This window comes from Podarcis melisellensis (genome assembly GCF_964234715.1).
Source record: "Podarcis melisellensis genome assembly, chromosome: 4".
Classification (NCBI taxonomy): domain Eukaryota; kingdom Metazoa; phylum Chordata; class Lepidosauria; order Squamata; family Lacertidae; genus Podarcis; species Podarcis melisellensis.
Genome location: NC_138531.1, coordinates 97897764 through 97923728, shown reverse-complemented (window position 1 = coordinate 97923728; position 25965 = coordinate 97897764). Strand labels below are relative to the sequence as shown.

General features: G+C 45.7%; 1 protein-coding gene across 3 annotated transcripts in view; it reads left to right on the top strand.

Moving 5' to 3' along the window:
• Positions 1 to 25965, top strand: part of RAB6A (RAB6A, member RAS oncogene family) — a 58713-nt gene that overhangs the window by 23538 nt on the left and 9210 nt on the right. Inside the window, exons 2-5 of one of the 3 annotated variants that reach the window (XM_081910180.1) lie at positions 8349 to 8407; positions 17223 to 17276; positions 19470 to 19583; positions 19644 to 19749. In XM_081910180.1, coding sequence (XP_081766306.1) covers positions 8349 to 8407; positions 17223 to 17276; positions 19470 to 19583; positions 19644 to 19749 — 333 coding nt within the window. The remainder of the gene's footprint in view (positions 1 to 8348; positions 8408 to 17222; positions 17277 to 19469; positions 19584 to 19643; positions 19750 to 25965) is intronic. The other 2 variants (XM_081910179.1, XM_081910178.1) reach the window with 2 other exon arrangements.

Genomic DNA, 25965 nt, shown 5'->3' with positions numbered 1-25965 from the left:
ATCTGGATGATGATTCTAGAGAATTTTAAACATTCTTCCATCTAACTGAATTTTATTGTGAGTTTCCATATTATCTCACCCACTTTATATACAAGTCACAGTATCCTCTGTACTCTTAAATATTCATTTCTTGCTGTGACTCTAGCATGTCTCACCATATCTGTCTAAGCTGTTTAACTTACAAAAACAGGGGCATGTACTAACTAGCATGAAATTTGGCCCCAACTTCCTACAAATCCTCAAACAAATATACTCCCAAGCCTCAGCAAAATGCAGAACTAACAATATGGACTCTAATACCACAGCAATCCAAAGAGGCACAAAACGAGGATGCCCACTGTCTCCCTTCTTATTTATCCTGGCTCTAGAACCCTTAGCAATCCGAATCCGAGCAGCCGCAGACATCAAGGGAGTGGAAATAAAAGGCAGAACCTATACATTAGGGCTCTTTGCAGAGGACCTAATGGTCACAACTCCAGACCCCTTAAACACAGCCACCTCCCTAATCGGAGAACTCAACACATTTGCAATGGTGTCGGGCCTACAAGTAAATTTTGCAAAGTCAGAAGCTATGTGCCCTCCTCACACCCAAAAGGAACTCATTAATGTCACCAAGATAAAACTTTGCCACACCACGTTCAGATACCTAGGGGTACAAATAACCAGAAACCTCAATAAATTATATCTCCACAACTACAAGCCCCTGTGGCGCCAAATAAACAGACATAAAGACATGGAACAACACGGATTTCACTCTCTCAGACAAAATAGCCATGATCACAATGATCACGCTCCCAAAACTAACCTACCTATTCCAAACCCTCCCAATCTGGATTCCCCAAAACCAACTCCGCAGATGGCAGAGAAAACTACACCCCTTTATCTTCTCACACACAAAAAACCAAAAATAAGCCCCAAATACCTGCACCTCCCCACCTCAGAAGGAGGATGGTGAATCCCCAACATAAAAACATATTACATTGCCAACCAAATACGCCATATAATCCCATATATACTAGAAGATGAGACAAAACAATGGATACACCTAGAGAGGGACACAATTGAAAATACCTGCACCACAGCATACCCTCTCCTCCCAAACAAACTAAGGGAAATTCCCACAACACTTAACAGGTACACACAGACCACGCTCAAAGCATGGAAAACACAAATAGGCAAACTATCCCCAACCCCAACCCCATCCCCACTAATTCTCCTGGCGTACCACCCATTATTCCACCACAAAACCTCCAGATTAAAACCTGGCAAACTAAAGGCTTATTTCGCCTAATAGATTTCTATAAAAAATAACAAACCTTTGGCAACACAAGAAATACAAGACAAACTAGAAGACACCCAAATGCCCTGGTTAACACATCACCAATTACATGCCCTCTTAAACATCCCAGTAGTAAAATCAGTAGCAACTAGGCCCCTGACAACCTTCGAAAACCTCCTCCTAACAACAAAGGGACACGGTAGAGGGATGGTATCCGTAATATACAAAATACTACTCCAAAATCCCACAAACTCCCTAGATGTGTGTGCAGACGCTGGTTGTGAACGTGCATCCCGCACAGATCACGTTCGCAACCCGAGCGTCCACTGTTTACACTCTCAGGATGTCTGTCCAGTGCAACCCCACCCCCAATTTCAGCACCAGGGAGAACTCCCATTCTATACATTTGTGTGTGTTTTAAAAAAAATAATGACACACAAATGCTGCACCAATGATTACTTGAGAGAGAGTTGTAGAAGCTCAGAAGATCATCAGTGCTCAGAAAGCATGGTCTGATGAAGTAAAAGAGGAGGATAGGAGACAATACTAACTGGTATGCCCCTCATTTGCAAGAATGCCTCAGGTCAAGGAGTTGATCAAGGGGGAAATGCCTTTTTGAGTGGAACAAAAAGTGTGTCTCCAGTTTTAATCTGGGAAATTGCCCTTGGTGCCATTTTAAGAAACATTGGTGGGGAATTTGGCAATCAATTGCAGGATGCTAATAGCTTTTCCTCTTCCTCTGTGTTAACAGTCCTGAGAACTAAAATGTTTTTTTAAAAAAACACAATAGGAATCTACCTGCAGCCTATGGGCTGTACAGGCATTTTCCTTACATGTAGCCCTTCTCTAAAGTGCAGAGTCATTGTGAATCCAAAATGAGAGAATCTAATGAAATGTGAAGGGATTGGAGCACTGAAAAGCATTTGCAGCGACCCAACTTTGAGGAGCTTCTTCTGGCTGATAAAAAATAATAATTTACAGCTTTATTTGTAGGCAGCAAATTGCCTCACAGTGGGACTAATTTTCCAAGGAAGTGATTAAAAGGCCAATTTTCAAAACCTTAATGTAAGATTGGCCAAAGCACCAGTTAAAGAGCAGAAAGAGCAAGACTATTTGTGCAGATAAATTTCATTTTCCCCCTCCTCAAGTTTTACTTTTGCTCTTTTCTCCCACTCCCTCAAATTCCTGATCTTGCTGCCTAGAGCAATTATGGCAATGACTTGCAATTACAATAAGGATTCTTGTTCTACAGTGCTGAGGCAGTGTGCAGTTGGATGGACAGTTACAGGAGCAGCAAATAAAAGAGCATGTTAATTGGAACCACTGTAAATTAGTCCCACTGTCAGGCAATCTGCTGCCTACAAATAAAGTAGGGAGAAACAATATGACATATACAGAATTTTGACCAATGTGGAAAGAGGTTAGTGTGTGCCCGAAAGGCAATAGTAGAGAATGAACAGCAGTGGAACTGGCCTGGTCGGTAATGAAAGAAGCAGAACATGCATTTCAGGCAGGTGAGTTAACCCAACCTCTCATAAACACTTCTGTGCCTTTGGTGTCTCATTTTGGTTCGAATGTAGAAGAATTCAGCAAACCAGAAGAGATGTTAATGGGACTGGTGCTTATCTCCTTCTTATCTTCATATATGTTTGCGGAACCATGAAAGGTCCAACTATGTGTTTTAATGTTGTAACCTGCCCTGTAAGGTTCACTCTAAGGGTTGTTGTTGTTATTACTTATTATTATCATTTATTGTTGTTACGCCCCAGTACATTTTAACACAGCATGGTTACGGACAGGGCTGTCACTGTTTCGTAAAACTCAGTACTGTATTGGCCTTAATATAAGCTGCACTTTTTCCCAAATTCTGATCGTGAAAAGTGTGGCTTTTATTCATGACCTTACGCCGCTGGCAAAGTGGTGCAGCTCCCACCCCACCCTGAGCCCAGGAGTGCAGGGCAACGGTGTGCCTCCCACCTCCCGCTCCCAAGCCTCCCCATAGCCATCGGGGGGGCGGGGGTTTGCTGCCGGCAAAGCAGCACGCCCCCCCCCAGAGCAGTGTGAGGCAATGGTGCACAGCCTGCCCGCCACTCCCAAACCTCCTCTACGCTGGCTGAGGGAAGGGGGGGGGAGGCCTCTGGCAAAGTGGCACAGCTCCCCCCCCCCAAAAAAGCATCCCGGGAGCACGGGGTAATGGCGCTCGTCTCATCCGCAGCTCCCAAGCCTCCCCCAAGACGCTGAATTTTAAAGGTGCAGCTTATTTGTGGGTGCAGCTTATATTCGGGCCAATGCGGTATCTCACTTTTGGACAGCAGGCTGATCAAATGAATCCACTGATAGTTGCTTATTCTTAATGTAACAGCGAACTTGAACACCAGTGATTAGAAGCAGGTGAGCAGGTTACCAAGAATCACCGGTGGGAAATGCTGCAGTTCAAGCCTGTATATCACAAGCACGGTGAAAATCCTCTAATAGATGTGTGGGGCCTAGTAGTGATTACTTATTGGTGAGGAGCAGCACTTTGCGCATACATATGCAAAGAAAGTCTTTTACCTGAGTTCCAGAGCAGATGCCTGGTGTTGAGAACGGGTTGTAGTGCTAATGGATCAAATTAAGCCCACAGAGATGACGAGCAGAGCTCTTGCCCATGCTTTCTGAGTGGGCTCTCATCAGCAGGCACTGGCAAATCATAGGTATTTGCTCATTGTAACTAACGAGACAAGCAGTTTAGAAACTGCAATGCAGGTCCCTTTGCAGTTGCACCCAGCGCTTGGTTGGCACCGGCCAATTGATTCAGGGATCAAGATTGATTTGAGTGATGAACCTATTCTTACTTTACTTTGTTGGAATGAGAACTGAAAAAGCAAAATATAGAGGTTCTTGCCCTTATTTGAGTACAAAATAGTATGTATTGTTTTGTGTTTGTTTTTGATATGCAGTGTGGGGAATGGCTACTCGGGCTTTGGTTCAATGCCAGTTTAGCTCTTAGTGTGATTTCATGTTGGGGCATCCTATTGCCCTCTAATTTGATTTTATTACTCTTTCAGTTTAAGGTTACTCATTCTGTCTATTGAGGTTCTGTTTAAGGTGCCTATTGCACTCAGCTTTGAACTTTTGGAAAGCCGTCAATACATTTTAAAATAAATTTTCAACTGTTCAATCCAATCAGAGGAGCTTATAAATGGAAACAGGGCGGGGGGGGAGGTTCCCAGAATACCTGTTGGCTCCTCCCAATGGAATGGAGTCAAAACAGGATTGCATATTTGCCTTTCCCCCCATCCATGCATCAATTCCTTGCACAAAGCGTGCAGTTCAAACTCCTCAATCAATTATGTAGAGGTAGCCAGGAAAACGACTAAACAACAACAAAGCCAGGAAAATAGTTGCAAGACTTGCATTTTAGCTTTCAAACACCAGAGTCATCATTGGCAAAAAGAATGCTTTCAAACAGCTGAACTAAAGTTATAGCAGTGTAGCCATGTAGATAAATGCTAACCCTAAAAGTTTGCCTATGTTCTGTCCTAGAGCTGTTTGAAGGGCAATGCACCCGAACTCCTTGCCAAGACAGGACCTTTCTTTTCCTCAAGCCACTGGCTAATTGCCACATTTCTTTACATTTTAATTTGACTGGTGTGCAGAATTATGAGATGTCACCATTTTGTGTGAGCATTTGCCTAAAAGCTCACCATTACAAGCCACTGAACGACGACGGAGGCAGTAGACTCCCCTCCTGCTCTCCTAGCAGTACATGATGTTCCTGGCTTCTTGAATCCATGTGAGCAGCTGCTCACACTAGAAATAGCTGCTTTAGATTTCCTTGCTAGCTTTCAGAAATATACTCTTAAATGTCTGATATTTAGACATTGAACTTTCCACTCAGTACTTGATGTGCTTAGCTGATGTGAAAGAGCTGTTCCATAGGCTAGCCTGTTGTGTATGCATTGGCTGCTGTGAGATTTAGGCAGAGCTGGGAACCAGGTTTAAATTTCCATTCTGGGCTTATCCACACTTACCTTACCAGGCATGGTATGCACTTTAAAGCTCTGTATCCAGACACCCTCCCCCCCTTTTTTTTTGCTCTGGAGTTTTCCTGCAAAAACCCGCTCTTCAGAACTCGATTGGAGCAAATGGCAAACTGCAGAAAACCCACATTTGTTCCAATTGAGCACTAAAGAGCTTTGAAGCCTACATCTGTGCCTGGAAAGAGCGGGGCAAACGTTGTGCAGATAAGCCCTCAGCATTAAAACTTGCTGGGCAGCCTCTAATGAAAGTGGTTAGCACAAGGCTTATAGAATTCTTCTTAGCTGAACCCACCCCAGAGTATTCACCGTATTTTTCGCTCTATAAGACGCACTTCCCCTCCTAAAAAGTAAGGGGAAATGTCTGTGCGTCTTATGGAGCGAATGCAGGCAGGAGGCTCTGCTCAGTGCTCCCTTTAAAGAGCCGTGTGGAGTGTGTGCGCAGCTCTTGGGAGCATTTCCCCAAGGAGGAAGAAGGGCTGCCTCTCTGATTTCAGCAACAGTATTCACTAGAATCCACAATCTTGGCATCTGTTAAGTTTTCAGGAACTTTTGCTTTCAGAGAGTGTCTTATTATTTTTATTTTACTTTATTTTACTTTATTATTATTATTATTATTTGTACCCCACCCATCTGAGTGGGTTGCCCCAGCCACTCTGGGTGACTTCCAGAATATCCAGAAACAAGCACTAAAAACATCCGGATGTCTTCTAAAGGTTGTATAGTTACTTATCTCCTTGACATATGATGGGCGTTCCACAGGTGGGTACCACTACCAAAAAGACCCTCTGCCTGTTTTTCTGTAACCTCAAGCGTAGACTCAAGATCACTCCCAGAATGCCCTGCTGCAACATACGTTGGTTTCATGGCAGCTATGCAAGGTTTCCTGCATATACAAGCCCTTTTCTTACATTGATTCCCTGATGGTAGGATTTTGGAAAACCACTGATCCAGCAATTCCAGGCACTTAGGAAGCCACCTTTTCCCAGCTCCATCTGGCTATGCTGGTGATCAGACCTGGGAATTCTTGGTTGCAATCCTGGCCTACTGTTGATTACAATCCCTAGGCACAGAATGCCACTGCTGTATTAGGTTATCTTGATGATAGCATATAACGAATGTTGAATGGTGTTCCTGTGTGCCAGTTGGGTGTGAGAGATTGCAGGCAAATGTAACTACAGTGGTACCTCTGGTTGCGAACGGGATCCATTCCGGAGGCCCGTTTGCAACCTGAAAAGAACACAACCTGCGTCTGCGCACACGTGGGTTGCGATTCACCGCTTCTGCGCATGCGCGTGACGTCATTTTGCGCGTCTGCGTGAGCGTCGAAACCCGTTCCAGTACTTCCAGGTCGCCATGGGACACAACCTGAAAATGCTCAACCTGAAGCAAACGTAACATGAAGTATGACTATATATAGGACTGCTAGTTAGTGCATGAAGGGGTAGAGGAAAATAGAGTTGTATTGCTAGACAGACTCAGCTAGGCACAACCCTCTCCTTTGGGGAGGGAGGAAGTGAAGCCGTTCCACTTCCTTTCTCCCTCCCTCCTTCCCACACCATGTAACCAACGAAGGATAGCATGTGAAAGCTTGCTCCCAAACTTTGAGCACTGGTTTGGAACTATATTCTGTATTTTCTACCCAAGGGTTTTCTGCCTGTACTACCCATGTTGCTGCACGGAACAATGCATGACTGATACCTTGAGTCTGCAAGTGAAACATTTTAAACTTAACAGTGTGTGGTTTGCTGATTGCAAGAGAACTAGAAGCTCAATGGCATAAAACGGTTTAGCAACCTGTATTCCTAACACTTTATAGTGCCATCTATTGTTATGAGTTTAATACTTTGCCACTGGGGCTCTCTTTTTGCTAGCCCCATGTTTTGAATCCAAGCACCCCACCAATTCTTTTGTTGTTCACCCACACACATGGGTCCACAGGGATTCATATATTGAATTTCCTCCCACAGAAGGTGAGATTGAATGTGACATAGATGGGCCACTGGCCTGATCCAGTACACTCCTCTTGGGTCCTGATAGGCTATAATGCTCTTCTAATACAGTGAGAGTAAATACTAGTAACAGTGCAGATTCCATACCTTGTTTGCTCTACTGGCTGGTATTCTGTTACAAAGGGTGGAGTGCTTTGAACACAGGAATGTATTGTGTCACCGAATCCTGAGGTCCTACTCCTCTGAATACTGTACTCGAACTTTTGAGTGGGCGTTCTTGCATTATGTAAATCTGTGCATATTAAGAACGGAGCCCACTGCTTCGCTTTAATTACAGACACAGCAGGAAGCAGCTATTGTTGATTCTTATAACCTCTGGAAAGGTACTTCATTGTGCTATCACTTCTGCAATCTTGCACATTAACAGTCCTCACTGAATTAAAATGGTGAGATCCCAGTGCTTGAAGACATTTATATGAAAGAGATCCTTTTGTCACCTTACAGGGAAGTGTGTCCAGTATGAGCCACACAAATAGTCATTATGTAGGCTGAAATGAGCTTCATGAAACTCGCAGATCAAAATCTTGGAAAACTTGGATGAAATGTACTTTAAAGGTTTTGCAAATGATAGTCTTTTATAACAATCCTAATGTAAGAGCTTATAATTTAAGATCTTGTTATATATTTCCCCCTCTTGGATGCACTGAGTAGATGACAGCATATTTTGTCTGGTTTTATGATATTTTATATTGTGCACCACCTTGAGATTTTATGAGTGGGGCTGTATATAAATACTTCTATAGAATATGTCAAAGATTGTGTCCCCCCCCCCCGAAAACAGCATCTTAAAACCCTACGCCTTTGAGGTTCTAGGCAACCACAAGATGGTAAAAAAAGAGTAAAGCTAGTAACTTTTTGTAGTCTCTTGCTCTGATCTGGTGTTGCCTCCCCGTCCTGAAGCATCTTCACTCTCAAATGCTATCTCTACTGGACAATTTGTGTGTTTGATTATATGGCAATCTTCTGCTACAACTTAAGTGTAACACCTGGAAAGCATTTTTTGGATGTGACTAATACTCTCTCAATTTTGTCTTCCAGTGGGGAAGACCTCTTTGATCACCAGGTTCATGTATGACAGCTTTGACAACACCTACCAGGTAAGACGGTATTTGTTTCATGATTTACAAATGTCAACTTATATAATGCAGGGATTTATCCAGTGCGGGTTCCCAATAATAGAGACTTTCATGTGATTTTAACACTGTACAGCTGGGAGACAATAGACCCCTTCCACTTGCTTTTAAAAATAATATTAATTTGTGCGCTGGGAGATTGGTTTCCTTTTTCAAAGGGGGAGAAAAAAATGGCCGTACATTTTGTTTGGGTAACCAAAGCCACTTGGAAGCTTAGGGAGTCCCTGATCTGCCATGAGACACCTTATTAACAGCTTGATCCAGCTTAGACATAAGAATTTACCCAGATCATGCTGATTTGCCTTATAAATCAGGAAAGGGAAAGGTAAAGGACCCCTGGATGGTTAAGTCCAGTCAAAGGTGACTAAGGGGTGCAGGATACACACATAGCAAATTCACATGCCTACTATCTATGTGTGGGATGCGAGTAGCACTGTGGGTTAAACCACAGAGCCTACGGCTTGCCGATCAGAAGGTTGGCATTTTGGATCCCTGCGACAGGGTGAGCTCCCATTACTCGGTCCCTTCTCCTGCCAACCTAGCAGTTCGAAAGCACAAAGTGCAAGTAGATAAATAGGTACCGCTCCAGCGGGAAGGTAAACAGTGTTTCCGTGCACTGCTCTGGTTCGCCAGAAGCGGCTTAGTCATGCTGGCCACATGACCCAGAAGCTGTATGCTGGCTCCCTCAGCCAATAAAGCGAGATGAGAGCCGCAACCCCAGAGTCATCCGAGACTGGACCTAATGGTCAGGGGTCCCTTTACCTTTACTTTCTATGTAGGGCTAGCTTGTGGTATTCGGGCTTCGTACACTTGATATTGTTGGTTGTTCTTGGTGAGGAAATACTCTCTGCAAACTGCAGTTGAGTGAATCTAGCTTCTAGGATTGAGCCCAGACGTCACTAAGAGAGCATTTGCATGCATTGCAAGTATTGGGCAGCAAGGTCCTCCTGAGAAGCCCATCTCCAAATACATCTTAAGTCACCAAGGAAACCCCACATGCAGGGCTTAAGAAGTCCCTCTGCATATGGGCTGCTTGCTAAACACACTTTGGGGGTGCTTTCCCCCTAATTTAAAATAATTTGTAAGGGTAGTTCTTAACGTATTTCCTTCCAGTTACGAATTAGTCTTTCCTGCAACGTGAGCAACACTTGACCTAATGGCCAAATAGAAATTCCTGTTCGGTCAGCAGATTTGGCAAAGCTTTTGTGGCACAGGACGACTTGGATAGGCCTCAATCCTCCCAGTGGAGCAAACATCCTTTCCATTTCCGGCCAATGTAATTACAGAGCCGTTGAAGCAGTTCTTTTATGTAATCATCTGTCTTTCTCATGGTCCCCTTTCAGTCCGCTTTTTCTCTGTGGAACATGTGCCCTAGATTTTGGCTTCGATCTTTGACCCTCAGCGCTTTATAATAACAGGGCTATCTCCATGGAAAGGAATCTCGGTATAATGAACGAACCAATTGTAAAGTGAATGACTAAAAGCTTGAAACTGCAAGGCATCTCTGGTGGACAGACTCTACCCTGTATTTCACTTTGCCTTGATTTGCATTGGGCGAGTATAATTTGGCCCTGAATTGCATCTGCCCATCCTTCCATCACCACCATGCTATGTTTTCTGGTCTGAATGGTTACAGAGCAGTTCTGTTGGATTTGTGTGCCCGTCCACCACTTGCTTTTCCTGTCTGCTAATCTAGTGAAGCACACTGTCTGTGTGGCCCCCCTCCCTTTAATAAGGGTGGGGAAAGGAGAGATTGAGACAGGCAGCAGTATCTTTGGTAGCTGGGAAAAGGCAGCTCTGTCTGGGGGGGGCATGGCAGGGAGAGAGCAGCAGTGTGAAAGGAGAGAAGCGTCTGCAGAACAGTTACTTGTAAGGCTCCCTTAACTGTCTTTGTCCCTCTGATTTGAGTCTTAACATTAGCTCATGCCTGTACAGCACATGCTCAGAGAGCTCTGCAACCATAATTGCCAGCCCTGTGTGTTTTTCCTATCTAAGGAGAGGGAAAACCACCTCTACCCAAGGGGGAGCTCCTGTTGTGTGCGCATAATGTATTGCGCAAACTTCACCTGAATTTGCATAATTTGTAAGAAACTTTCACTGCTACCAAATACGAGATCTTCAGAGAATGCTTAGTGAAGATGAGGTATAAAATAGGGCAGCATCTATGTCTAGGCATAGTGAGAAAAGCAATCATGGGAGACAGTTCAGGAACTGTATAGGCAGGTAACCCTTCTCAGTGGCTTCCAAACCTTCACTATATAAATGATTTTAATAGCCATAAGGGTTGAAATGTGAATGCTGTGATTATGAATTTTAAAAACTAAGCCACTAGTAGGGAGAATAGGTGGTTTGCATTTCTGCACTTCTCAAATGAGGGACGGGTTTCTTTTATGTGTTTTTTAATATTGTTCTCTTCCTTCAAACAGGGTGGCTATCAATATAAAATTACCAAAAGCAAACAATATAGTAATAAAACAATAATTAAACCATGAAATTACAGTGAAATCAGCAGCAACAGTCACTTACAGCCCTAGTAATTTTGGGAGGTATCTCCTTCTAAGACCCAAAGGCCTGTATAAATAAAAATGAATTTATCTTATACCTGAAGACTTTTAATCTGGGTGCTAATCAAATATCTCATGGGAATGTTCTATAATTGGGGTGCTACCACCAAGAAGATGATGAGGTGAGAATTATGTGGTTAAAAAAGGACAGGCGATTTGTCAGAATTCATGCAGGAAGCAATCTTGTCCGTTTTGCTATGTTGGTCCCATAGAATACTTGGAGTCTTAGAGCAATATATGATTTTAGGCCAATCCCCATGCCTTAGGATATTCAGTCAAGCAGATGTTTGTCTCACCTTCTCTTCACCTTCATGGAAAAAGATCCCAGTTTCCCTGGCCAGCATATTAATGGCTTAAAGGGCAAAATTATTTAATGAGCTGTGTTCAGAGGAGGTTGGTAAAGATGGTAAAGGGTGTGGAGCTTTAAGGTCATAAGACAAAGGACTGAAGCTGTTGGATGTGTTTAGCTGAAGAAGAGACTATTGAGAGGCAATAGCCATCTTCAGATTTTAAGTGGCTATCGCTTAGGTGACGGCACAAATTTGCTTTCTGTTGCTTTGGGTAGGATCTAAACCAATGGGTCCCAATTACAAGAGAAGGGCTTTAGACAAAACTTGAGAAACTCTTGCTTACGGTTTGAGATGTTCCATAGCAGAGCAGACTGCTTCATAAGGTTGCAAACTCTTTCAGGGGGACATCCAACCTCTACTTAAAAAAACCTTAAGACTTGCCATGCCTTGGAACTTAAGATCTTATTACATGGAAAAGGGAACAGATAGACAGATGATGTTATTAACTGTACAGAAATGCCCCTTGCTTTGACAGATATGAAAGTTAACCTGGAGTCCAGGAAATGGTCACGGTTTCTTTTCAGTTTTCATCAGAGGCAATTAGTGCTCAGTGGATCAATAGGAGTATAGCATCTAGATCAGTGTTTCCCAACCGGTGTTCCGCGGCACACTACTGTGCCGCGAGACTTTGCCTGGTGTGCCGCGGGAAAAATTGGCGGGGGGGGGGGGAATAAAGGGGAAAAAATTTATTCCCCCACCGCCAGGCGTGGGGCTGGGGCGGGGGAAGCCCGAGCTTCCCCCTCCCCCAGAACGGGACCCAGAGCCATGCCGAAGCTGCGCGCAGCTTTGGCATCGCTCTGGGAGCTTGCGGGGCTGGGGGAGGAGGAAGCCCTCCGCCAGCCTCCAAACCATGTCGGGAGACAGCGGGATGGCGCGCTGCGCCTCTCCCGCTGTCCCCCAAGTTTGCAGGGCTGGCGATGGGGAGGAGCAGGCTTCTCCCCCCGCCAGCCTTCCAGCCAAGTCGGGGGACAGCGGGATGGCGCGCTGCGCCTCTCCCGCTGTCCCCCGAGTTTGCGTGGCTGGCGATGGGGAGGAGCAGGCTTCTCCCCCCGCCAGCCTCCAAACCATGTCGGGAGACAGCGGGATGGCGCGCTGCGCCTCTCCCGCTGTCCCCCAAGTTTGCAGGGCTGGCGATGGGGAGGAGCAGGCTTCTCCCCCCGCCAGCCTTCCAGCCAAGTCGGGGGACAGCGGGATGGCGCGCTGCGCCTCTCCCGCTGTCCCCCGAGTTTGCGGGGCTGGCGATGGGGAGGAGCAGGCTTCTCCCCCCGCCAGCCTTCCAGCCAAGTCGGGGGACAGCGGGATGGCGCGCTGCGCCTCTCCCGCTGTCCCCCGAGTTTGTGGGGCTGGCGATGGGGAGGAGCAGGCTTCTCCCCCCGCCAGCCTTCCAGCCAAGTCGGGGGACAGCGGGATGGCGCGCTGCGCCTCTCCCGCTGTCCCCCGAGTTTGCGGGGCTGGCGACGGGAAGGAGCAGGCTTCTCCCCCCGCCAGCCTTCCAGCCAAGTCGGGGGACAGCGGGATGGCGCGCTGCGCCTCTCCCGCTGTCCCCCGAGTTTGCGGGGCTGGCGACGGAAAGGAGCAGGCTTCTCCCCCCGCCAGCCTTCCAGCCAAGTCGGGGGGCAGCGGGATGGCGCGCTGCGCCTCTCCCGCTGTCCCCCAAGTTTGCAGGGCTGGCGATGGGGAGGAGCAGGCTTCTCCCCCCGCCAGCCTTCCAGCCAAGTCGGGGGGCAGCGGCAAGGACGCGCTGCGTTTCTCCGCTGTCCCGGACGGCTTTCAAAAGCCTGCCTTCAAAAGCCGTCCAGGACAGCGGAGAAACGCGCTGCCTTTCTCCGCTCTCCCGGGAAGGCAGGCAGGGGGGAGCAAAGGCTTTCGCCCCCGCCCGCCTTCAGAAGAGGTCCAGGACCTCTTCTGAAGGCGGGCGGGGGGCGAAAATCTTTGTCCCCCCTGCCTGCCTTCCCAGGGGCTTTTAAATCGCCCCGGACAGCGGAGAAGTCCTCCGCTGTCCCGGGCGATTTTAAAATGCCGCCCGCCAGCATTTTAAGATTGCCCCAGACAGCGGAGAAGTCCTCCGCTGTCCCGGGGTTTTTTAAAATGCTGGGGGTCGGAAGAAAAGCCCTTGTCCCCCCCCCCAGCCTTCAGAAGAGGTCGGGGGACAGACTGCGGGGAGAAATCAGGGTGGGAGTCACGACCGTGAGGCAGGGCTGCCAAGTGTGGCAGAAGAGGACACGGCCGTCGCACCTGTCCTTAGGTAGGAGCTTCTTCCGTGTCGACCTGCTGCCCTAAAGTCTTGGCTTTTTTCTTGGCTTTTTGGCGGTTGGCACAGAAGGAAGGCAAGGGGGAGGGGAAAAAATTGAAACTTACACTTTCGTGCGTCCCTCCCGGCGTTACGCTGCGCGCTGACGTCACGGGGCTGTAATGGTGGTGTGCCTCGATATTTTTTTCATGAAACAAGTGTGCCTTTGCCCAAAAAAGGTTGGGAAACACTGATCTAGATCAAGGGAAGTAATAGTGCCACTGTATTCTGATCTGGTCAGACCTCACCTGGAGTACTGTGTCCAGTTCTGGGCACCACAGTTCAAGAAGGACACTGACAAACTGGAACGTGTCCAGAGGAGGGCAACCAAAATGGTCAAAGGCCTGGAAACGATGCCTTATGAGGAACGGCTAAGGGAGCTGGGCACGTTTAGCCTGGAGAAGAGGAGGTTAAGGGGTGATATGATAGTCATGTTCAAATATATAAAAGGATGTCATATAGAGGAGGGAGAAAGGTTGTTTTCCGCTGCTCCAGAGAAGCGGACATGGAGCAATGGATCCAAACTACAAGAAAGAAGATTCCACCTAAACATTAGGAAGAACTTCCTGACAGTAAGAGCTGTTCGACAGTGGAATTTGCTGCCAAGGAGTGTGGTGGAGTCTCCTTCTTTGGAGGTCTTTAAGCAGAGGCTTGACAACCATATGTCTGGAGTGCTCTGATGGTGTTTCCTGCTTGGCAGGGGGTTGGACTCGATGGCCCTTGTGGTCTCTTCCAACTCTATGATTCTATGGATGCAATAAAGGTCTGATCTCTATATCAGAAGCTGGGATTGGGTGCTGTTCTTGCTTGTCTAGACCAGGTGGGAATGGGCTTCTGTTTGTTGTTCTCCTTCATTTCCCCCTTGGGAGATTCTTCTAGCTTAGCTACTCCTTCCTGATAAAAAGCTATGTCTGAAAGGCTTCTCACAAGCCTGGGGCTATCTAGGGTTTGGTGATGGAAATAAGACAGCAAGCAAATCAGTGTTGCTCAGCACCTAGACAGAGTATCCCTCATACTGTTGTCAGTCACTAGAAAAATTAAGAAGATTGTATTTTAAATTTGCTGTGTGTGTATGTGGTGCATGTGCCTGCTAGCTGCTGTGCAGGACTTCAGCTGTTGCCTGCCAGGTATTATTAATAAACCGTCTTCAGGAGAACAGCGGAACAGACTTGCAAATCAGTGCAGCATTTCCTACTGAGTGTCAGAAAAACTGAAGGAGATGAAATGGCACATTTTGTAGAGGAGGCTTCTCATAGCACGGAGAGCAAAAGGCTCCATTTTTAATTGCTAACAGTGTGCGCAGGTTTTTCCCATGCTTGTATATAGTCTCACATTTTTATATATGAATCTCTGCAAACACACACATACATACTCCTTGTCGAAGACCAAATTTTGCTGCTTTGCCAAGCACAGAAATGTCTTATTTGTCTAGAAATCCATGCGGGGCCTTATCATTTTGACCACCTTGTATATTTTTAGTGAATCCCATCTTTCATTTGCTTAATTCCAAAGAGATACCACATTTGGCAGAATGGAATGCTGCAGTGGTGTTTGGCGGAGACACAGGAATATATTAAAGTCATGAGAAAGGGCAGATTAGCAGTCAGTCATATAATGGGGAACTTATGTGCCTGGGATTCTGTTCAAATCTTAAAGCAGACTTGTTGAGCATACAAAAGAAAAACAGTTGCTATAGCTATCTTGACAACTCTTTGTTGGCTTGTCTTCTTCAGCAGCAGTCTTGGAGACGTATCTGGGCAAATAACGTATCAGAGATTCATGAGAATTGTCATTTGGAGAGGTTGCTGAGAATTCTGTTGGATCCCATGCAGAAGTATAGTTCCCAGGCTTCTCTGGAAGAGGGTTTGACTTGTTAAAGTAGTTTAAAAGTTTGTGATGTAGATACACCCATTTTGGAACAGGTGTTTGTTCAGCTGGATTTGGCAATTAGGTGGAGCTTTGGATGTGTTTAGAACTTCCGTAATGAAATGCTGGAAATGAAATTACAGTGGTGCCCCGCAAGACGAATGCCTCGCAAGACGAAAAACCCGCTAGACGAAAGGGTTTTCCGTTTTGGAGGCGCTTCGTAAAACGAATTCCCCTATGGGGTTGCTTCGCAAGACGAAAAAAATCTTTCATCCCCCCGCGGGTTTTTTCCGCTTTTTTCGCCCTTTTCTTAAGCCGCTAAGCCGCTTATCAGCTGTTCCGCTGATAAGCCGCTTAACAGCTGATCGCTGGAAGCCGCTTGACAGCTGTAGCGCTAATCCGCTAAGCTGTCAATGGGCTTGCTTCGCAAGACGAAAAAACCGCTATACGAAGAGCCTCACGGAACGGATTAATTTCGTCTTGCGAGGCACCACTGTAGCTGGAAATGACCAGATTTTTAAGTGTGTTCAAGAAGCTTCCATGGCCCATCTGGAAAACCTAAAATGGAATGGCATGAATTATTAGCACCCAAAGGTGCTATGAAAGAAGGTGAATCCTGTTGCATTGGTCTCCCCGCCACCCACCCCTCCCAAGCTGATTTTCAGTGGGGAAGATACCTTTCCTTTCCCAGATAGGCTGTTGGCACGAAAGCCAATATGTCTGAAAGAAACGTTCAATCTTCTCTAGCATTGCCTGCTGCTCCGTTCTTTCCTCCCACCACCTTCCCAGTGTGCTCCTTTCTTTCCTGCTGCTCCGTTCTTTCCTTCCCACCACCTTCTCCCAGAGAGCCAGTGTGGTGTAGTAGTTAAGAGAGGTAGACTTGTAATCTGGGGAACTGGGTTTGCGTCTCCGATCCTCCACATGCAGCTGCTGGGTGACCTTGGGCCAGTCACACTTCTCTGAAGTCTCTCAGCCCCACTCACCTCACAGAGTGTTTGTTGGGGGGGGAGGAAGGGAAAGGAGAATGTTAGCTGCTTTGAGACTCCTTAAAGGGAGTGAAAGGCGGAATATCAAATCCAAACTCTTCTTCTTCCCTCTCTCAGGTCTAAAATTACCTTCTTCATTATAGCTTTCCCAAAGCGCTCCAGCTTTACTACCACATGGTTTCCTTCACTTCTCCCTTGCTAGTTCTATTCTCCTAAATACTCTGAGCAGGGGCCAGATCACATCCATCTCCTGTATGGCACATAACACACTACTTGTGCTGTAACCTTTGAAATGGTTTTTGTGGAGGCAGAAAAACATAGGAGGATCTTCACTTTTGGGGACACTCCCCTTTGGGAAATCCTTCATAACTGTTTGCCCTCCCTTGTTGCATGTGCGCGTTTGATCATGCTTTTTAAAGGAAAGTTCAAGTCTTTTTCGAGCAGTTCCAATGGATCCTGCCATTGGGTAAATTTCATGATCCATGGAGTATTGTGATTGCATCCCTGTAGATTATTGCTGGCCGTTTACTTGAGATCAGAAATGAGTTTCCCACCCTATTGTTCAATATTGTAGGAATAAGTGGCCTTGGCATTGTGGCCAATATATGAGGTATTTTTGTCCTTTCCAAATGGCAGGGTAGATCTTTGGTTTTGGGGAACACGACCTAAGCAACCTAAGAAAAAGTAACGTATTTGCTCACTGATGAAAACTTTGTTTTGCAGGCAACTATTGGCATTGACTTCTTATCAAAAACCATGTACCTGGAAGATCGCACAGTGAGTAAGACTTTTGTAGTAACTGGACTACTCTAGTCCAGGAAGCACATTCGCAATCTAAATGGAACTTAGGTCCAAATGCGAGAGCAGCCTGGCGTTCCAACCATGTCTGTACTGGGTCATGGCTGGAGATGCTACCTCTGTCCCTGTCAGTGCAAACTCTTCAGAATGCCATACGGCATGTCTACACTGGCTTGAAAAATGTATGGTTCAACATGCATTTGAGGGCTTACAATTAGATCACACTGCTGTAGAACAGACTTTATGTGAAAACACAAACCTAGATCTCAGTGGAAGACTTTATTCTACAGATTGGCTTTTTGTTTGCTTTGTAGATAAACTCATTTAAGCCAGCTAGCAATTAACACAGCGAGCAAAAGCTGCCTTACTACCATAATTAGAGATGCAGAATAAGTAAGGTGGTTCTTCTTTATTGGATAGTCTGTTCTTGGGCTGAGATGGGGAGGGGAACCTGTGACCTCCAGATGTTGGACTCCAGTTCCCATCATTGGGTAGCATGTCCATGTCCAGGGGTGATGGGAGTTGTAATCCAGCAGCCTTTGGAAGCCCCACAGCTTCCCCACTGCTGAGCCAGGAGGATGCAGACGTTTGCATTTTCCAGCTCTGTCACTGATCATAATGGAAAAGTGATCCTCTGCTCCCTACATCTGTTTTTCTTTATTTGCCATATCTGCTGCTGTTTCTTCAACCCAAGCAATCAGAGCTGCTTGTAAGGAATAACATTTTATTGTTATTGTATTATTTATTTCTTAAGCTTATTGGCTGCTATCTTCAAGAGCCTCAAAGCATAATATCAAAGCATGAACGGTTAAAAAGCAGTTCCTTCACCCTCCTAACACAGGTCCTAACCTGTCACAGACAGCCATAAAAGAGAGGGGCTGGATGCCTGATTTAGAAACTCAAATTTGGCTGTCACAAAAGGATGCTGTCCCTTTAAAACACACACGCACACTCACAGCTTTCCGTTTTTTAATTTTATTGTACATTGTTTTTAATCCTTGCAACATCACTGAGGCAGAGGATATATATTTACTTTTTAGTTATCTCATTATAACCCATCTTCTGTGATGGAGGCAAAGATGCTACATTTTGTGCCTTCAGACCCATGCCCCTTTCAAATGGGAAACAGAAGGCAGATACAACACAAGACGAGCTGATTTGGCCTTGACAAGTTGGTTGGTTTGTATCACTTATTTCTTGCTCCTTCACCCAAAGGATGCAGGATAACGAAGTTTGTTCAACAGTACTTCAACCAGCACAAAATTGCCTCTCACATCTGAGAATGAAACAGCAGTGATACTCTCCCGATACCCAAGGACCCACAAGTACAAAAATGTTTTAACCAAAAAGCAGGGGAGCTTGCCTGCTCTCAAAAGCAACAAAGTTGAAAGGCAACCCCACTGTTTGCCACCTCTTGGTTCCATCTCTTAACATGGCAGTTGCTTTCCCCCAGGCTGGTGTATTAGGAAATGTATTGGCAGAGATGATGTTCATGGAATCTAAATGGAATTTACTTGTAGCACTAGACCAGCGTCCAGCAGTGCGGGTGCCCCCAATGCTCCTAGGCTTCTCACTGTCCCAAGCCCCGATGTGTCCTTTCTGGGGTATTGTCAGATCGCTTTATGTGAATGCCCGCCATGAATGCTGGTTTGTTTGTGTTTTGACACGCTCCTTTTAACCAAAATGATTCTCTCTACATGGCCGCTGGCTGGTGATTGGCTTTGCTGATGAAACCCGTTTGATCACTGCTCAGCTGATTGTTGACAGCCACTGGTTCCTCATGAAAGATCCGATTTGGTCTGATCTTTCGGCCACCGTGCCCTTGGCACAAGAGAGGGTCCCTCTGTGGAGGGAATGCTTCTAAACCTTCCCCTTGCAAGCTGCAGCAAGACACCCACTTCTACTGCCTGTGAAGGAAAGCTGCAGATTGGCGCTGCCCTCTGATGATTGGCAGCTGCGCAATCTGTTCCCTGCCTGCCAGAATGGGCGGGCCGCTGAAAAGTCCCGCCCTTCTGCTTCCGCTCGCAACCCTAAAGCGGTTCCTTCCATGCATGAGTTTTATATCATTTTTACTTCGCTTTTTTTGTTCTTTAAAAAAAAAAAAGCAATCAAAAATTGATTCGTTTTTAGTGGCAGTTTGGCTTTTTTTTTTAATTTTCTCCCATCCCACAGATCAGGTTGCAGCTGTGGGATACTGCGGGTCAGGAACGTTTCCGTAGCCTCATTCCCAGTTACATCCGTGACTCTGCCGCTGCTGTAGTAGTTTACGATATCACAAGTAGGTATATTTTGCTCTGGCTTTGACTTTGTTTTTTTTCTTGCTTGTTTTGACTTGATTTCCGTTAGGTACGGTTGCAATTGTGGGACACAGCAGGTCAAGAGCGGTTCAGGAGCTTGATTCCTAGCTACATTCGTGACTCCACTGTTGCAGTTGTTGTTTATGATATCACAAGTGAGTGGGGGGGAAATTTCTGCATTTCTGGTACTCTCTGCTCTCCCTCCCTCCCTCTTTCTCTTTCTCTCTCGCATCTATGCACACACACACATCTTCAAGCCTAGCTTTGCATGCCATACCACCTTCACCTGCTTGTTCCTCATTGTGGCATGAAAATTTTCTGGCTTGGAGCTTCAAGTGGGAGACTTTCTGGTTTTTTCCCCCAAACGTCTTGTGTGTAGGGACATGTTTTGAATTGGATTCGCTTGAGCCGAACCTTGCAGCTAGCCGGAACTTGCACCTGCGACGTGCATTGATGAAGAGTGTCTTTGAGCACGTGCAGAAAGCATTTCCTCACTGCTGGCCACACAAAATTAAGGTGCACATTGGGGTCTTCAAAGAGGAGCCCTTCCAGGCTTCGCAAGCGAGACCCCTGGCACTCCCGACGTTCTAAATTTTAAGCACTCTCTCCTTTACACAGCATTATATCTGCAAGATTCTCTTCTTGAGTGGACTGTGGTACGTTTGCCCAAAGGTGTGCTAGGGTTTTCACCCTTGAAGCAAAACCTCTACCTCTTTTCTGTTCCATTTTTCACTTCTCTTCCCCTACCCCACCCTGTGTGCCCAGAATTCCTGAAAAGCAAGCTGACCTCATCGCCATCTTAGTTATCTGCTGTTCTGTGGGTGTCACTGTCATGTGTTTGGCTTCTGCAAACTGTAATTCTCAAACCGAGCTTCTCCACTGAAGTCATCCGCTGTTCGCTTCTCCGCTGTTCCTAATAGCTGGGTGTGAGCTCCAAGGACTGTGACACCCCCCTCTCATGTGCCACATTTCTTTCTTTCCTAATCAGTTTTGCTCTTTCATTTCCAACCGAGGTATGTACATCTTCAAGAACTATTTAAACAAAAAACAAAAAACCTTATCTTCACGTGACAAACGAAAAACACAAGCAAAGCATTTTTTAAATTAAAAAAAAACCGACTTAAGTTGCAAGAGAACCAAACTTTTTGCAGCTTCATCTCAAATCATCCTGTGTGGAACAAACAGATGGAATCAGAATTGTTGGCATTTGAGGATAAAAAAAAGCAAAATGTCTGTTATTTAACCAGACAGTCTTCCCTTGAATGGATACAACTAAAGTTATTTGGGTTCTGATTATAGAATCATAAAATTGTAGGGTTGGAAGGGATCCTGAGGATTGTCTAATCCAAGGATCCCCATTTTTTTTCCACCGGGGGGCCAGTCCCCTGTCCTTTAAGACCTTGTGGGGGGGGCAGACTATATTTTGAAGGGAAAAAATGTGAATGAATTCCTATTCCCCACAAATAACCCAGAGATGCATTTTAAATAAAAAGACACATTCTACTCATGTAAAAACACGCTGATTCCCGGACCGTCCGCGGGCCGGATTGAGAAGGTGATTAGGCCGCATCCAGTCCACTGGCCTTCGTTTGCCTACCCATGATCTAGTCCAGGGATGTCCAACACGTCAGTCGCGATCTACTGGTCAATCCCTTCTGGCTCCGGCCCCTCTCCCTGCGCCGGCCTCTATTGTTACAGAAGGGAATCTGGAATTTAGAAACGGAGACTGCTGTCATCTAGCTGATTGTGATTGTAAAGTTAGTGGCTGCTTCTTCTGTCCCCCCCTCCCTATTTCCCCTCCCCCCAAAAAGCTCAACAACTTTGACCTGAACACCTAAAAAATGGGGTTAGAGCACTGCCAGATTTTAATTTTGAAAGTAGATATCAGTCTCTCTGGAGTTGGCCACCCCTGATCTAGTCCAAGCCCCTGCAATGCAGGAATATGCAGTTGTCCCATATAGCCGTGTTTCGCAACCTTGGGCCTCCAGCTGTTTTTGGACTACAATTCCCATCATCCCTTGCCACTGGTCTTGCTAGTCAGGGATGATGGGAGTTGTAGTTCAAAAACAGCTGGAGGCCCAAGGTTGGGAAACACTGCCATATAGGATCGAACCTGCAACCTTGGCATTATCAGCACCACACTCTAAATCAACTGAGCCCATCCAAGGCACGCTGGCTTGGGTACTTAGATAGTCCCCCCCCCCAAAAAAAAACCTTTATTGAAAATTTTAAAAACAAACACTTCATGTTTGTTAATTATTTTTAAGGTAAGCTAATGCAAGGAATTTCTTGGAAGGAAATGTCCCCATCTCCTCCTCTTCCAAGCCCCCCAACTCAAGAAGGGCTTTAGTGGGGCGTGGGGGGAAGCTATTTCTTCCATTAATTTATTTTAGGATGCAAACTATTGTTCAGGCAATCACTCCCCCTGCCCCAAACTCTAGAGGATGCGTGTCATTCCTTGCTCAATAGTTGCTATTTAAGTCCACGTCGGCTGAGTGAACTTCCTCTGTTTTTAAGTCTAGGGAAGCAGTCGGCCCCAGATAACCCCGGGTGGAAGTAGGCCAATGAAATCTCTGCAGCGAAAGCAGTTTTAACACTTAACGCCTCTCTTGCTCACAACTGGGGAATGGGCTCAGTTCTCGTCAGATGAAGAATTGTTCAGGCTCTCTGCAGCTGACTTACCCCCCCCCCCCCGCCAAACATTGCCAAGAAATATCCTGCCAGGACTCAGCATCTTTTCGTTTTGGGTTTTAACTGTTGCTTGCATTGGATTTCAACTGCTGTGAGCTGCCTCAGCAGCCACTGTTTGATAGGAAAATGGAATAAAAATGTACCAAGCTCTCTGTCCCCAAAAAGAACTGAGAAAGATAAATCCATGAGCAGCAGCAAGGCTGTTGCAATCCTCCTTCCAACCACTCGTGTGCAATTGTCATTCTGTGCAGGTGTGACAATGTTCTTCCATACCTGACTTCTTTGAAGCCCCCCTTCTCTCCTGTCTTTTTGGGTGGAGAAAGGTTAGATAAAATGAAGTTCAGTGTTACACTTCGCTTCATTCTCTGTCCAGACCTACATGCGAATTTTGCAGAGAGAAACACCGAAGGCTGGTGTTATTTCTACCCCCCTCCCCAAGAAACAGACAATACAGAAATATTCCTGTTTTTGTTCTCCCCAGTTTAATTTGTATGAACTCCATAGCTCAGCTTTTCTGGAGTAATTTTCTCAACAATGCAAATTAACAAATAAAGAAGTTGGCAGTACAAGTTCCTTTTTTTTAAAGCTGAGGTCCGTGACCATCCTTTTATAGGGGCCCACAGAATCAAGCATGTATTAATGGGAGAGTAAACCACAGAGCCTAGGCCTTGCCGATCAGAAGGTCGGCGGTTTGAACCCCCACGACGGGGTGAGCTCCCGTTGCTCGGTCCCTGCTCCTGCCAACCTAGCAGTTCGAAAGCACATCAAAGGGCAAGTAGATAAATAGGTACCGCTCCGGCGGGAAGGTAAACGCCGTTTCCGTGCGCTGCTCTGGTTCGCCAGAAGCGGCTTAGTCATGCTGGCCACATGACCCGGAAGCTGTACGCCGGCTCCCTAGGCCAATAAAGCGAGATGAGCGCCACAACCCCAGAGTCGGTCACGACTGGACCTAATGGTCAGGGGTCCCTTTACCTTTACCTTTTAGGTTGCAGTTTAAGTAAGTAATAGGATATGGTTTATAGTCTCTGTGCCTCCACATGAATGCCAACCTGACTTGCCACCTGCCCTGTTGGACGGCCCAGGAGGCAGAGTGCTGAATCTGCCCCTTTTTTATCCACCTCAGCCATGAGGTGGATAAAAGGCTACATGGAAAGGCTACATGGTATTGTTTTTCTCCTACAGTGGTGCCTCGCTAGACGAAAAGAATCCGTTCCGCGATTCTCTTCATCTAGCGGTTTTTTCGTCTTGCGAAGCAAGCCCATTGACAGCTTAGCGGATTAGTGCTACAGCGGTCTAGCGGCTTCCAGCGATCAGCTGTTAAGCGGCTTATCAGCAGAATAGCTGATAAGCGGCTTAGCGGCTTAGGAAAAGGGCAAAAAAAGCGAAAAAAACCCCGCGGGGGGGACGCAAGATTTTTTCGTCTTGCGAAGCAATCCCATAGGGGAATTCGTTTTGCGAAGTGCCTCCAAAATGGAAAACCCTTTCGTTAGCGGGTTTTCCGTCTTGCGAGGCGTTCGTCTTGCAGGGCACCACTGTATTTGCTTTCTTAGCCTATGTCCCAAGAAAGCTCCATGTAAATAGATTTGATTCATTCTCTCTCTCTCTTCCTTAGGGTTATCCATCTCTGAACTGGGGCACTAGTGGAAAGAACTAGCAGGTCTTCCCTCCCTGCCTCCCTTTTACAGAGGTTCCCTGTAATGCAGTTTGAAGAAGCTCTTTTCTAGGAGATAATACATGTTGTTTTTCTGTCACTTCAGGCCCACTTCCACTGGATGTGCTGAGAATATTACTTCTGCTGCTACCACTACTACTACTACTAATAATAACTTACACACCCTTCTCCCTAAGGTCACAGGGAGAGGTACAACCATTTTAAACGCAGCACTGAAAACAATTTAAAACAACTTACAATCACAAAAATAGTGTGGGACCCCAGGTGTCAAAGGTCATGGCAAACTGGTGAATATTCAGTATTCACCAAAAACTTTATAGTAAGGTTGCCAGATGCGCCATTGTGGGAATAGAGTTCCACGGCTTAGGGGTTGCTGCTGCTGCTGGGGGGTGCCCGCTCACAGGCCACCTCCCTTCCCCCAGCTGTTGTGGGTGGCAGAACTACCAAAAGGGCGTCCTCCGCTGAGCCAAACACCCAAGAGGGTCTGTAGGGAAGGAAGCAGTCTTTGCAGTATTTGGACCCGAGTCATTTAGAGCTTTAAATGCTCACGTGAGCACCCTGAACTGAGCCCAGAGACAAACTTGACAACCAGCGCAGTTCTTTTGAAATGTTGGGAGTCATTCTGCAAAGAAACAGTAAAAAAGTTTGTACCTTTAAGAACTGTTTCTGTAAGCTTTGGGCTGATTGGGTACAGCTGGTCATGACTACAAAAGGAGGAAAAGTTGCAGTTTGACTTTGCCTGCAAGGAGAAACACCCACAAGCTTTGCTGTTTGTTGTTTTGTAATAAAACCTTTATCTGATTTGGTTTTACACCGGTCTCGTGGTGTCATAGCTTCTGTCATCTGCCACCAGAGGAAAAACCCCCTCTAACATATTATGTGAGATCTAAACAGAACTCCAGCCATTTTGAAACAATTAATGGCATTTTGAAAAAAATAAAAAGTTTTGAAGTACTGCAATAATCCAATCTAGAAGTGTCTAAAGCAGTGGCTCTCAAACTTTTTTCTCTGGGACTCACTTTCAGAATAATTTTTTTTCTCACACCAGACCATTTTAAATAATAACAATAACAATAACAATAAATTATTTTTTTATTTATACCCTGCCCATTTGGTTGGGATTCCCCAGCCACTCTGGGCGACTTCCAACAGAATATTAAAATACAATAATCTATTAAGCATTAAAAGCTTCCCTAAAAAGGGCTGCCTTCAGATGTCTAATTGATAAGAAATATATTGTAAAAGGAAAAAAAAACATCCGCTAGCAGTGCTTGAGTTATAACATAGAACACACTTTGTAATATGATCATGGAACATCCAGAACGTATAAAACAATGCAGCTACACAAGAACACGAATCACTCCCAAAATATAATTATAAACGAGCCTCTTTCATATGAAAGTATGCATACAAACGCAATGAGAGGCGTGAGCTTGCCGTATCACTTGATGCTCTTGCTCTCATTTTGAAAAGATACCTATCCACATTCTGCCAATAAATAAAATATTTTGATGCTATATTATACTATGCTAAACTGAAATGTTTAAATTTTCCTTTGATTGTCCTTGAACCTTCCAGCCACACATTCCATCCTGTCCTGCCACACCCTTGAAGAGTTCAACTTATCCCACTTCCTTATTTGAGAGATTGACTCAAGTGCAGCTTTCAGATCAATGAAAGCTGCGTATAGCACACCACCTGGTTTCTTAACATACTTATCTATAAAATGGGCTAGTACAAAGCAATGGTCTATAGCGGATCTGCCTTGTCTAAATCCTGCTTGCTGTTCGGCAAGAATAACTTCATCAGTTATCCAATCAACTAGCTTATTGTGAAGATGCTTTGCATTTAATTTGCTCATTACAGATAGCAAACTAATTGGTCTATATCTGGCCCTTTTTGAATAAAGAGAAGACTACTGCTGTGGTCCAAACATCAGGGAATTACCCAGCCTGCCACAGCCTTTGAGAACCATTACTAGAGCATGGAGTCCAGTGGCCAAGTCACT